The sequence below is a fragment of the Oncorhynchus clarkii genome, chromosome 9, assembly GCF_045791955.1.
Source record: "Oncorhynchus clarkii lewisi isolate Uvic-CL-2024 chromosome 9, UVic_Ocla_1.0, whole genome shotgun sequence".
In the NCBI taxonomy this organism is placed as follows: Eukaryota; Metazoa; Chordata; class Actinopteri; order Salmoniformes; family Salmonidae; genus Oncorhynchus; species Oncorhynchus clarkii.
The window spans coordinates 68,934,527-68,947,867 of NC_092155.1; the positions used below are offsets into that span (position 1 = coordinate 68,934,527).

Consider the following 13,341-nt stretch of genomic DNA (forward strand, 5'->3'; position numbering starts at 1 on the left):
CAGGGAGGGACTATCATTTTCCATTGCAAAATGCTTTGAAACGTTTTCCGTTGCGTGCCCTAATGAACACAAGTCATGTCTATGTGCTGTGATGTGTACTTACCTCCACCAGCTCCAGCGCTGCCGGGGCTAGCTAGCCCAGCGGGGGAGGCTGCTGAGTAGGAGTAAGTGCTGCTGTTCTGGGGGGAGAGGGAGGGTCGTCTGGAGGTGAGGAACACCCCAGGAGCCATAGCAGCACTCCCTCTGGGGCCTCCAGGACCGAACGGGCCAGGGCCTGCCGTGTACTCATGGTCCAGTAGGCTGGCAGAGTAGCACTCCATCCTCCGCTCAGGGCTGAAGTCAGGGGTGGGAGGCTCCGGGGCCGGAGGGGGGGAGGGAGGAGACGGCTCAGCCCGAGGGGGCTGTGGTGGGGCAACAGGGCGGGGCTTTTTGGTGTATTTCCTCTTGGTGGGTTTCTGGATCTCCTGGATGAATAAACAAACAAAACAGTTGACACGCACTCAGCTTCCCTAGTTCCTTAGATCATGGCATTTTGACATCCGACTCAATTGACAGTTGAGAGAAAACATGTCTTTGATGGTTGTCATATCTATTTGAATGCCTATAAGATTTTATAAAAAAGGCACTACCGCCAACTGCCCTTCCTCTCTCAGAACTTTAACTTGTCCCAAACTGCCCTTCCTCTCTGAGAACATTAACTTGTCCCAAACTGCCCGCAGAAGTGGAGAGGAGATACAGCAACACTTGGAGGACAATGTAATTCAATTTAAAAAGCTTGTTTATTGCTAAAAGTAGATCCTCCTCCAACATATGTCGCCTCCTATCACCTGTTGTGCAAGTTTGGCAGCAGCTGCAGCGAGGCCAGTCTCTACAGACGCCACTCTGGCCCCATCCCTTACTGGGCGCTCCTGTTTGGGCAGGGTGGGGGTCACCCGGGCTGAGGGAACAAGAGAAGATTTTAGTGGAATTAATCAAATCCCCCTACCAAATGGTTTCTAAAATGTTCAACTAAGTATCAACACATTTCCTTCGCTGATTTGGTGATGAAATACATCCACAGTCCAACATTCAGGGACTTCAGTAATGAGTACCTTTGGGGCTCCAAGGAGTGTCGCCCCAGTTCCTCTTCCTCTTGACCTGGTCCTCCTCATCAGACTCTAAGGACGGATAGACTAAAAACACAGACAGTCAAGGATAATGACTGACATCATTGGATCATTCACATTTAGGTAAGTATCCATAGTGCCCTGATTGGACCATGATTTAGACAAGCTAAGATGTTTGTGCGTTCGTTTTTAGCTCGCCCGGGAACCAGTTAGGCAGAGTGTGCATATTTGAGACTAGGGCTGTTGCGGTGACATATTACCGCCACACTGGCAGTCAAATCAAATTTTATTTGTCACATACACATGGTTAGCAGATGTTAATGCGAGTGTAGCGAAATGCTTGTGCTTCTAGTTCCGACAATGCAGTAATAACCAACAAGTAATCTAACTAACAATTCCAAAACTACTGTCTTGTACACAGTGTGAGGGGATAAAGAATATGTACATAAAGATATATGAATGAGTGATAGTACAGAGCAGCATAGTCAAGATACAGTAGATGGTATCGAGTACAGTATATACATATGAGATGAGTATGTAAACAAAGTGGCATAGTTAGTGGCTAGTGATACATGTATTACATAAGGATACAGTCGATGATATAGAGTACAGTATATACGTATGCATATGAGATGAATAATGTAGGGTAAGTAACATTATATAAGGTAGCATTGTTTAAAGTGGCTAGTAATATATTTACATAATTTCCCATCAATTCCCATTATTAAAGTGGCTGGAGTTGAGTCAGTGACAGTGTGTTGGCAGCAGCCACTCAATGTTAGTGGTGGCTGTTTAACAGTCTGATGGCCTTGAGATAGAAGCTGTTTTTCAGTCTCTCGGTCCCAGCTTTGATGCACCTGTACTGACCTCGCCTTCTGGATGATAGCGGGGTGAACAGGCAGTGGCTCGGGTGGTTGATGTCCTTGATGATCTTTATGGCCTTCCTGTGACATCGGGTGGTGTAGGTGTCCTGGAGGGCAGGTAGTTTGCCCCCGGTGATGCGTTGTGCAGACCTCACTACCCTCTGGAGAGCCTTACGGTTGAGGGCGGAGCAGTTGCCGTACCAGGCGGTGATACAGCCCGCCAGGATGCTCTCGATTGTGCATCTGTAGAAGTTTGTGAGTGCTTTTGGTGACAAGCCGAATTTCTTCAGCCTCCTGAGGTTGAAGAGGCGCTGCTGCGCCTTCTTCACAATGCTGTCTGTGTGAGTGGACCAATTCAGTTTGTCTGTGATGTGTATGCCGAGGAACTTAAAACTTGCTACCCTCTCCACTACTGTTCCATCGATGTGGATAGGGGGGTGTTCCCTCTGCTGTTTCCTGAAGTCCACAATCATCTCCTTAGTTTTGTCGACGTTGAGTGTGAGGTTATTTTCCTGACACCACACTCCGAGGGCCCTCACCTCCTCCCTGTAGGCCGTCTCGTCGTTGTTGGTAATCAAGCCTACCACTGTTGTGTCGTCCGCAAACTTGATGATTGAGTTGGAGGCGTGCGTGGCCACGCAGTCATGGGTGAACAGGGAGTACAGGAGAGGGCTCAGAACGCACCCTTGTGGGGCCCCCAGTGTTGAGGATCAGCGGGGAGGAGATGTTGTTGCCTACCCTCACCACCTGGGGGCGGCCCGTCAGGAAGTCCAGTACCCAGTTGCACAGGGCGGGGTCGAGACCCAGGGTCTCGAGCTTGATGACGAGCTTGGAGGGTACTATGGTGTTGAATGCTGAGCTGTAGTCAATGAACAGCATTCTCACATAGGTATTCCTCTTGTCCAGATGGGTTAGGGCAGTGTGCAGTGTGGTTGAGATTGCATCGTCTGTGGACCTATTTGGGCGGTAAGCAAATTGGAGTGGGTCTAGGGTGTCAGGTAGGGTGGAGGTGATATGGTCCTTGACTAGTCTCTCAAAGCACTTCATGATGACGGAAGTGAGTGCTACGGGGCGGTAGTCGTTTAGCTCAGTTACCTTAGCTTTCTTGGGAACAGGAACAATGGTGGCCCTCTTGAAGCATGTGGGAACAGCAGACTGGTATAGGGATTGATTGAATATGTCCGTAAACACACCGGCCAGCTGGTCTGCGCATGCTCTGAGGGCGCGGCTGGGGATGCCGTCTGGGCCTGCAGCCTGCGAGGGTTAACACGTTTAAATGTCTTACTCACCTCGGCTGCAGTGAAGGAGAGACCGCATGTTTTCGTTGCAGGCCGTGTCAGTGGCACTGTATTGTCCTCAAAGCGGGCAAAAAAGTTATTTAGTCTGCCTGGGAGCAGGACATCCTGGTCCGTGACTGGGCTGGATTTCTTCCTGTAGTCCGTGATTGACTGTAGACCCTGCCACATGCCTCTTGTGTCTGAGCCGTTGAATTGAGATTCTACTTTGTCTCTGTACTGACGCTTAGCTTGTTTGATAGCCTTGCGGAGGGAATAGCTGCACTGTTTGTCACGAGTCATGACCTCAGTCAAATTCCCTTTGACAGTTGGTCACGGTAATCCCCTCCAAAACTGTACAAAGGAACGGCGTTGATGAGTAGCCTACCAAACTTGCTAATGGCCTGGTACTTGGCGCTCTATTGTCCCTCTAATCCAGCCTTTTTTAAAGTATTGGTAGCGACCAGGGCCTCCCATCGGGCAAGATTAGGCAGCCGCCTGTGGCGGCACTTGAATTTGGGGCTGCATTTTGACAATTGGCTGCCACCCACCGGCACCCCTGATCAGCTCCTACACCGCCGGCGGCACCAGTTCATAGCGTTGCTGCAGTTCCCGCCCCCACCTTATTCCACTTCTCCCGAAGTTCACTCCCACTATCCTTCGTAGCTATGGTAATGTGTGTTTATATGGGATTATCCAATTGTGAAACATTAATACAAATAAATCTGCTAATTAAATTGAGTTTTTTTATGTTTGTGTGTGATGAAGACGATTAGTGATTAGGCAATAGCCTAACCTAGCCTGTTAATGTTAGATAGCTACTACCTAGTGGATAGAATATTTGCTAAAAAGTGAGCTAGAGAGATTTGAAACAATTTGCTACCATGTTTAAGAAACTAATCAAGAAGCTAATATTAAAAAATAAATAAAATGAGAAGAGAAGAGGCACAATCTCTAAACCAAAGAAATTCACTGGTGAAATCTATCAGTGTGCAGCAATGTCCATCAGCAGGTGTGGAGAATGACAAGCCTATGAGGCCAGGCCATTCATTCACCGAGATTCCCCTCCTTATCCCGATGTGTCCCAGCCTGCACGAACATATCCCGTAAAGATACATTCATATTTTGGCCACTCACTGGGATCTTGTGTTTTTGTCTGGGAGTCAGATTCAGCAGCAGCACCATCATCAGGGATGGGGAACGGGTCCAATATAGTAGGGTCTTCGCAGGGCAAAAAACATAAGATTCCAGAGAGTGGCCAAAATATATGAATGGATCTTTATGGGGTATGTTCGTGCAGGCTGGGTCACATCAGGATAAGGAGGGGAATTTCCCAAGATTAGAGGGGGAACTAAAGTTTTCGGTGGCCCACTTCAATAGGAGGATGGCGAACTGGGAGAGAGTGGAGACCATGGCTTATCTATTCCAAGAAAAATGATGCAGCCTTTTGTTTTTGCTGAAAACTTATTTCACACGAGTGCAAATCTGCACTGGTCAGGGATGGAAAAGGGACTGGAAGAATCTGTGCCACCTCAGTTCGCATGAGAAGTCACATGACCACCTAGATAGTTTCCAGAGGTGGAAGGAGCTGGAGATCAGGCTGGTGTCCAAGCAAACAGATGATTTGATTCCAGGACCATGGACAGCCACCCGAGAGAAAACATTGCTGACTGCAATGCAACACCACAGCAGAGGAAAGAGACAAAATAAATAAATAAATGCTGAAACTGATGTTGGACAATCAAATTCGATGTGTAAATAAACAGAATTTGTTAAGGCTGGGTCATCGACAAAGCTTATTTTACACTATTCTCTGAAACTTCTATTTTCATTATCCACCTTTACTTTGAGACTTTTTCAGCCAACATGTTTTCCCCCAATCAACACACCACAACTGCATGTGTGTCTCGCCTAGCGCGGCAGAAGGTACAGGGCCGGCCCTTGTCACGACCCTGTTAATGATGGGTCGCGACCTGTCAGCGTAAACGCATAAATTACTGGAATTTATTTGGCCAAGTGCAACTGCGCTCTCGGTTCAGGGCGCTCTCTGTTCAGCTTGGCAGCTGGGAGATGCCCGGGTGCTTTGCGGTTTACTGGATATTTTTAATGCAGTTTTCTTGAAGAGCACTCCGCGACACACTATGAGGTGCTGTCGTTCAGCAACAGATGATGCGTTATCAGCCACTGATTTGTCTGATACACTGAGCCACTGATACAAACTTTGATAAATAAGGAGCGCCCACAATATTCTAGCGACCCGCACAGAGAGCTGTGTGTTATGTGTTATGCTGTTAGTTGGTTGTATTTACCAGTACCCAGTGTTCGCAGTGTCCGGCCCGCCAATCAACCTGCCATCTACCAATCACAGGAATGGTGGTTGACGCATCCTGGTGGTTGATAGAGTGGCGTGTGTGTGTGTGTGTGTGTGCGAGGCTAAATGGAATCAAGTCCCTGCAGCAATGTTCCAACATCTAGTGGAAATCCTTCCCAGAAGAGTGGAGGCTGTTATAGCAGCAAAGGGGAGACCAACTCCATATTAATGCCCATAATTTTGGAAGGAGGAGATGTTTGACAAGCAGGTGTCCACATACTTTCGGTAATGTGTGTGTGTGTTTGTGTATGCGTGTATGCATGCATGCGTGTATGTATGTATGTATATATGTATATATAAATAAATAAAAGTATATTGTTGAGTTGTGACTGTCAGTGAAAAACAGAGACCCAGCCAGGCATATTGCTATATATATATATATTTTTTTTAAATACAAATTGTGGTAACATTTTTGGAAAGCAAATGGCTATTGCTATAAAGAGATGGCAATGAAAAGACTCCAATCTGTCTTTTAGTTATCAAAATGCTCAACTTGAGCAAACAGTAGCCTATCTTACTGGCACTAGCGGAGAACATGGGCCATATCCCTGGTGAGTGTGCAAATTCACTGTCTCTCATTGGGTCAGTACCACGTTTGTTTGTTTTTGGACAATCATTTCCTCCTCCAGGTTAGATGGACGTCATATTGTATGAAGGCCGATTACATGGATCAGACAACATAATTTTTATTGATCTGTTCGTCAGTCAGCAAAATAGCCTACCTTAAAATGTCTGTCCTATTAAAAAAAAGATTGTGCTAATGTCTTCAGACACATAAAGTATAGGGGAATTGCATGAAATGTGTTTAACATTTCCCTGTGGAAAGAAAAGGAGAAATGTATCTGATATAGCCTAGCCTACTTTAAGCCACTATTCGCTGCATTGAACAGCGGTCTCTTTTGCGAACATTGATTGAGTTATATTACTAGTGTAAATGATGACTATCAAATTGAATCACATTAGGAATAGAAGCTCTCTAACATAAGTTTGCAAATGTGATGATGCACGGAATGCTTTATTATAAAAGGTACATTTTTAAATGGTGAAAATAAGCTTCCCCAAACTTGAAATCCACAAGCCGCTTATGCACTGGAGGCTCGGAGCAGGCAGAGGGAGACCCAACCCCTTATCTGGCACTAGACTCGCTTCTTGCTAGTTATTTATCATCCCATCTGATTACATAGTTGGCCTACCCGTCTTGACTGAATCAACCTGAGAGAAACTAGGCTAATAGAGGCTAGCCATAATGTTGTGCTTCTCACCGTCCTACAGTTGGGCCTACACACAACAACTCCGTTAATTTCAGAACCAGAATAGGAGGCTACCCTTTCTTACTCATTTAAATCCTGTCATTTTAATTCCATCTTCAATTGATTAGATATCACCTTAATTACTTACCACAAAAGCAGAAGAGGAGAGTCTCTCTCTCTCTCCCTCCCAAATAATGGATATTGTGATGGTGTTGGCTATATTAAAATTATATTTATTCAATTTTTAAAAAAAAATCAAGTTATTCCAAAGGCGCAGCTTGTATGCGTGGAAGCCTGGAGAACGTAAACATGTTAATTAACAGTCAATTACTGTGAGACCGGCAGTCATTTGCAAGAAAATTACCAGCTGACAAAATGTTATGACCAACACAGCCCTATTTGAAACCATTCCAAAATTAATGGCCCCAGGGCGAGGGCAGCAGTCTCCGGGGCAGCAGTGCTCCTTCCTCCTATGACTTGCCTGGTTAATAGTAGTACATTATATAGGGACTAGGGTGTCATATGGAAGCACACAGCCTATGACTCACCATACTCTGCGTCTTTAAAACAGGTGCCAAGAGTCTCCTGCTCATCTGTGCTCTCCTCATCACTAAGGTGACGGACCGGCCGCTTGACAGGCCGCTTCCCGGGGCGCTGGAACGTTGTCTTCTCTTTAGAAGCACTTCCTGTTCTGCTCTTATTGTCTCCGGTCACCCACACGGCTCTCCCTCCTTTCTCTTTGACTAATCCCAGTCCCTCAGACAGCCCTCCAGAGACGGAGAGAGGGGAGGAAGAGGAGGATGACAAAGAAGAGGAGGAAGAGGGAGGGTTGGCCATGGAGAGCATGCCCTGAATGGCTTCTCGTGTGCTGGGAGAGGCTGGAGCTTCCTCACTGGAGGGTGTATATAGAGATAGAGAGAGATAGATAGATAGATAGGAGAGAAGTAGTTTGAGTAAGAATTCAAATTAGATCTGTTGCAAAAACTTTGATTACGCAAGTCGTCCAAGCTTCTCGGTAATGTTAATGGAAGTAAAGAGTAACACATTCATCTTCCACATTTCGTTGGCTCCATTATCCACTTGACTTCAGAAAAAAAAAAACACAAAAAAAAACATGATAGTCTGAAACAAAATGTATTCAGAGTGCTGATTAAGTGTCTGTAATTGCGAGGCAGGTCCTACCTGAGAGCAGAGTCCAGCCCTGCCACCTGTTTGCTGGCTTTCAGCAGGTCCAGGATGCCCCCGGCTCCACCCTTCACGCCATGGACAGTCATGGTCTCCTCCTCATCTGTAGTGTAGTCCTCTTCAATGTCGAAGTCAACCTCTCCGGGTTCCCTGATGCGATGGGGGTCAGAGCAAGGCTTGGCCCTTGGTAGCTTCCGGGGGAGACCTGAGGGGACAAGGGTTGTTAATGTTAATTTTGTTGCCAAGTGTGCCCTGATAGAATACGATCTAGGCCAGGGGTCTCCAACCTTTTCTTGCACAAGAGCTACTTTAAAAAAATAAACATGTCCCAAGCTACTTCATATATATAGCTTTCAAATAGGCACATTCTTCTCATGTATACCAAGGACCTGGGGATGAGTAGAAGATATGTGTTTTCTGTCAATATACCTGGTAAAATAATGGTTAATAAACAGTATTTGGCATGACAGGCCCCATAAAAATTATATTTAGTATTTTCCTGAAAATGGATGTTGAAGACCCTTCGATTGTGTAATTCCATTTTAATTGCACATCTAGCAAGAGAGGAAAGTGTCGGTCTAGCGATGTTTCTGCAGACGCGTACTGCTGCAACAAGTCATGGCAGAGTTTGTAAAACAATGGTCAATAATCATTCAGTTCAGTCAGTTCGTTCAGTCAGGTAAGCCAGCTTTGCAGTTAACATTGTAAAATAGTTTCTGTCTAGCCACCAGACTGTTCATCATTGGCACCATTAACTGGTACATACAGAGTGATAAACAGACAATATTGCTGGAAATGTATTTGGAAAGGGAAAGAAAGAGGGTCAGTTGTACAACAATGCATTCAACTGAAATGTGTCTTCTGCATTTAACCCAACCCCTCTGAATCAGAGAGGTGCGGGGGACTGCCTTCAACATCATCGGCGCCCGGAGAACAGTGGGTTAACTGCCTTGCTCAGATGCAGAATGACAGATGTTTACCTTGTCAGCTTGGGAACTCGATCCAGCAACCTTTCGGTTACTTGCCGCCCCAGATATTGTGCAACGTTTGGCTAACCAGGGGTGGCATAATGACACTGTGGCTTTGATTGGATAGTAGCAGGGAGCTTTATGTTTATCACAGTTAATGATGGAACACATGAAAAAATAGAGCATGTACTTTTAGAATTGCTTGGCTGGTAGCTACTAGTAGCTCACGATCCATCTGTGGGAGATCCACGATCTAGGCATACAGACATGAGGTGGGTTCTAGTTTGTGGCGCTACCAACCGACAGAACCTACCCCGCACAATACACTACATGACCAACAGTATGCTCGTCTAACATCTCATTCTATATCATGGCCATTAATATGGAGTTGGTCGCCCCTTTGCTGCTATAACAGCCTCCAGTCTTCTGGGAAGGCTTTCCACTAGATGTTGGAACATTGCTGTGGGGACTTGATTCCATTCAGCCACAAGAGCATTAGTGAGGTTGGGCATCGATGTTGAGCGATTAGGCCTGGCTCAATTTAATAACGATAACACTCACTGACCCAAAGAACTCTTTAAAAACCTTCCTCCTCAAGGCTCAGTAGGATGAACTGAATGCCCCAACAGGAGCAGAAAACTGTTGTAGGCTTTAGTAATGAATGCTATTATGAAGCAGGTGCTCCCCACTACATATTACATTCAAACTAGATTATGTACTCTCTCACCACTGAGTTTCTTCTTGCTAGATCCTCCAGCCTTGCGTCGTGGAGGGGGAGTTTCATCAATCTGCAGTTCGTCCTCGGACTCAAAATCTGACAAGGTAGACCCTCCCATAGCATGGTGCTGGAATTGAGAGGCACGGCCCGCACTGTTACTTATGCCTGAACGACCTCCCTTCTTCCTGTGGGCAGAAATAAGGATGGATGACACTGAAATGTAGCAAGAACACAGAGAGGGAGAGAGCCAGCCAGCCAGCGAGAGAGAGAGAGGCAGGCAGACAGACAGCCAGCCAGAGAGAGAGAGAGGCAGGCAGACAGACAGACAGCCAGCCAGCCAGAGAGAGAGAGAGGCAGGCAGACAGCCAGAGAGGACGGCAAGCTGACAAGAGGACGGCAGCCAGGCAGGCAGACAGCGAGCAAGCCAGGCAGGCAGACAGCGAGCCAGGCAGGCAGACAGCCAGAGAGGCAGGCAGACAAAGAGGATGGCAGACAGACAAAGAGGATGGCAGACAGACAAAGAGGATGGCAGACATACAAAGAGGATGGCAGACATACAAAGAGGATGGCAGACAGCCAGCCACACAGAGAGACAGACAGAGAGGACGGCAGGCAGACTGCGAGCGAGGCAGACTGCGAGCGAGCCAGGCAGGCATACTGCGAGCGAGCCAGGCAGGCATACTGCGAGCGAGCCAGGCATATTGCGAGCGAGCCAGGCAGGCAGGCATACTGCGAGGCAGGCAGGCACACTGCGAGCGAGCGAGCCAGGCAGGCAGCGAGCGAGCCAGGCAGGCAGACAGACAGGGCGCCAGCCAGCCAAGCAGGTAGAGCGCCAGCCAGACCGAGAGGATGGCAGGCAGACCGAGAGGATGGCAGGCAGACCGAGAGGATGGCAGGCAGACCGAGAGGATGGCAGGCAGACCGAGAGGATGGCAGGCAGACCGAGAGGATGGCAGGCAGACCGAGAGGATGGCAGGCAGACCGAGAGGATGGCAGGCAGACCGAGAGGATGGCAGGCAGACCGAGAGGATGGCAGGCAGACCGAGAGGATGGCAGGCAGATAGCCACACACACACACAGAGAGAGAGAGAGAGAGAGAGAGAGAGAGAGAGAGAGAGTGAGAGAGAGGTGCAGGCAGGCCGGCCGACAGAGGCAGGCAGAGAGGCAGAGGCAGGCAGAGAAAGTGAGAAAAAAAAAGAGATGAAGATTTGGCGTGAAGATACTGAAGAGTCTCCTGACCTCCCAGTCTTACCCCTGTATTTTGCCGTTGGTCAGCACCAGTTTCAGTTTGCTCTTGCTCATTTTCCCTGTAAACTCCTGAGGCAGCTCTAACTGGAGAAGGAGAGGAATGGCACAATCCTGTCAGCATTTCACTATAATACACATTAACAATGTGAGGCTGAGAGCCAAAGTACATTTAGACTTTCAACCTTATTTGTCCCAGAGAGGGAAATGTTGAGGTAAAAAGGACTGTTGAACAATCAGTCATACCTTCTTCTTGTTTTTTTTGTTACCACATTGGAATTTCTTCAGTGTGTGTTTGGTGTGGATCTCCAGGAGGTCCAACTCGCCTGCCTCTTTCATTAAGCCCTTTTGACCCTTCTTCTTGGGGCTTGGGGACATATCCTTGGGTTTGGGGCCTCTCTTCCTCCCTGGGGGGCGGCTTGGACTCTGGGAGACAGCTAGAGGGGAGGCTTTGGGGAGGGGGGTGGGGAAGCCCTGTGTAGAGGTGAAAGGAGCCGCAGGACGGCCTTGTTGGAAGATGTCCTGTGGTGACAGACAGGAGAAGACGGAGTAGTCTCAGTAAGCCAGACTGAAATTTGATAGTGCCTCACACTATAGGTGCGACCTGAACTACACTGGCTCAGATGTTTTCTATGGTGGACGAACAACCAGGCCAGCCCAGTAGCTTGGCTCGGTCAGTGTACTCTATGAAATATTTTCCCCTGCCTACCTCAACCAGTCGTATCTCCTTGGTCAGGTCCTTCACTAGACGCGGAGTCTCGATGGTCTCTGGAATCTCCACCTCGTGGTCAGTCAGCGACTAGCCAGAGCACAAAAACATCACAAAACAAAGACTACTGCGCCCAATATAACTAGTTTCATGACACCTTCATGCCATTGTTCATAATGTTTATGACTGCCTATGACAGGTGTTATTATGTCTTATGTAGCTGCTATAAAGGCTTAATTAATGCATTCATAAGGGGGCCTACAATAAAGAATCACCTCTTTGCGTGTCCACATGCGGAAAGCATTGTTGAGGGCCTTGGCTCCGTGGACCAGGTAGGAAGCAGGGTGTCTGCGGTTCTCTCGCAGACCTGTAAAGTAGACCAGTATAGAAGTTACAAGGTTCCTGACAAACATTGCCCAAATAAATGCAGTTCAGCAGAGGTGGGGAAAAAAACAATGATTTATGATGAAGCGCCTCACCTCTGAATGTGTCTAGCAGGTGCTTGCCAACATACCAACACACTGTCTCAAAGTTTGGAAACCTGAACAGGTCTGCTGTACTCAACCTCTTCTCTATTTCATATGCTCTGATTGGAAGAGAACACAGAGAGAATGGTATTAGACATTTGGTATTTAAGCAATAAGGCCCAAGGGGTGTGTGGAATATGGCCAATATACCACGACTAAGGGCTGTTCTTACACACGACCCAACGCGGAGTAATTAGAGTAGTAAAAATAAATGTTTTGGCATTCCCGTGGTACACGGTCTGAAATACCACGGCTGTCAGCCAATCAGCATTTAGGGCTGGAACCACCCAGTTTATAATAGGAATACATACTATACATTCTATTCTGGTACAATGGTAAAATAAATGTACATTTGAGTCATTTAGCAGACGCTCTTATCCAGAGTGAATTATAGGAGCAACAAGGGCACGTCAACAGAGCCACGTCGGCTCGGGGATTCAAACCGACAAGTTACTGGCCCAACGCTCTAATCGCTAGGCTACCTGCCGCCATGTATGGCTTGAGCATTTTTCCGAATGGCATTCTAGTTTTGATGTGGAGAGAGAGGCTGCTAAGATCAGTTGAGGAAAGCGGAGTACCGTAGGTGATGTGACTGTTTTAGGTAGAGGCAGGGGTAAAGTGACTCACCGGAGCTGCATGTCAATGTTGAGGCTGTGTAGGAAATTCCCTCCGAAGGCCACACAGTCCACAGGAGTCAGCACAGCGTGGATCCATCCTGAGACACACACACAGGTACATGTGAACAACTCACACATATACAGTTAAACTATTCATTTATGCATGTACTATTCGCACATAATATACTGAGTTCTGACGAACTCCACCAGAAATGTTCTGCATGTCAAACACAATAGCAGGCCGGTACCAGGACTGTCACCTGTACATACACTCACAGGACAGTTTATTGGGTAAACCACCCCGTTCACAAAAATGGATCACTCCTACAGAATGAGTCCCGTGGCCATGGCTTGCTATACAAAGCAGGCAGACAGGCATCCAAGTTACTGTTTGATTGAATGTTAGAATGGGTCAAATGAGTGACTTAAGCGACTGAGCGCGGCATGATTATCGGTGCCAGGCACGGCGGAGTCAGGATCTCCGAAACGGCCGGGCCTCCTGGGCTTT

At 47.4% G+C, this 13,341-nt stretch overlaps 1 protein-coding gene across 1 annotated transcript in view; it reads right to left on the minus strand.

The window, feature by feature from the left end:
- Positions 1–13,341, minus strand: part of LOC139416853 (histone lysine demethylase PHF8-like) — a 30,994-nt gene that overhangs the window by 3,705 nt on the left and 13,948 nt on the right. The window contains exons 9-20 of the mRNA XM_071165989.1: positions 12,844–12,931; positions 12,169–12,275; positions 11,965–12,056; positions 11,690–11,779; positions 11,227–11,502; positions 10,988–11,067; positions 9,745–9,920; positions 8,047–8,254; positions 7,413–7,756; positions 1,092–1,172; positions 828–937; positions 104–464 (exon numbers count right to left, since the gene is read on the minus strand). Of these exons, the coding sequence (XP_071022090.1) occupies positions 104–464; positions 828–937; positions 1,092–1,172; positions 7,413–7,756; positions 8,047–8,254; positions 9,745–9,920; positions 10,988–11,067; positions 11,227–11,502; positions 11,690–11,779; positions 11,965–12,056; positions 12,169–12,275; positions 12,844–12,931 (2,013 nt within the window). The remainder of the gene's footprint in view (positions 1–103; positions 465–827; positions 938–1,091; positions 1,173–7,412; positions 7,757–8,046; positions 8,255–9,744; positions 9,921–10,987; positions 11,068–11,226; positions 11,503–11,689; positions 11,780–11,964; positions 12,057–12,168; positions 12,276–12,843; positions 12,932–13,341) is intronic.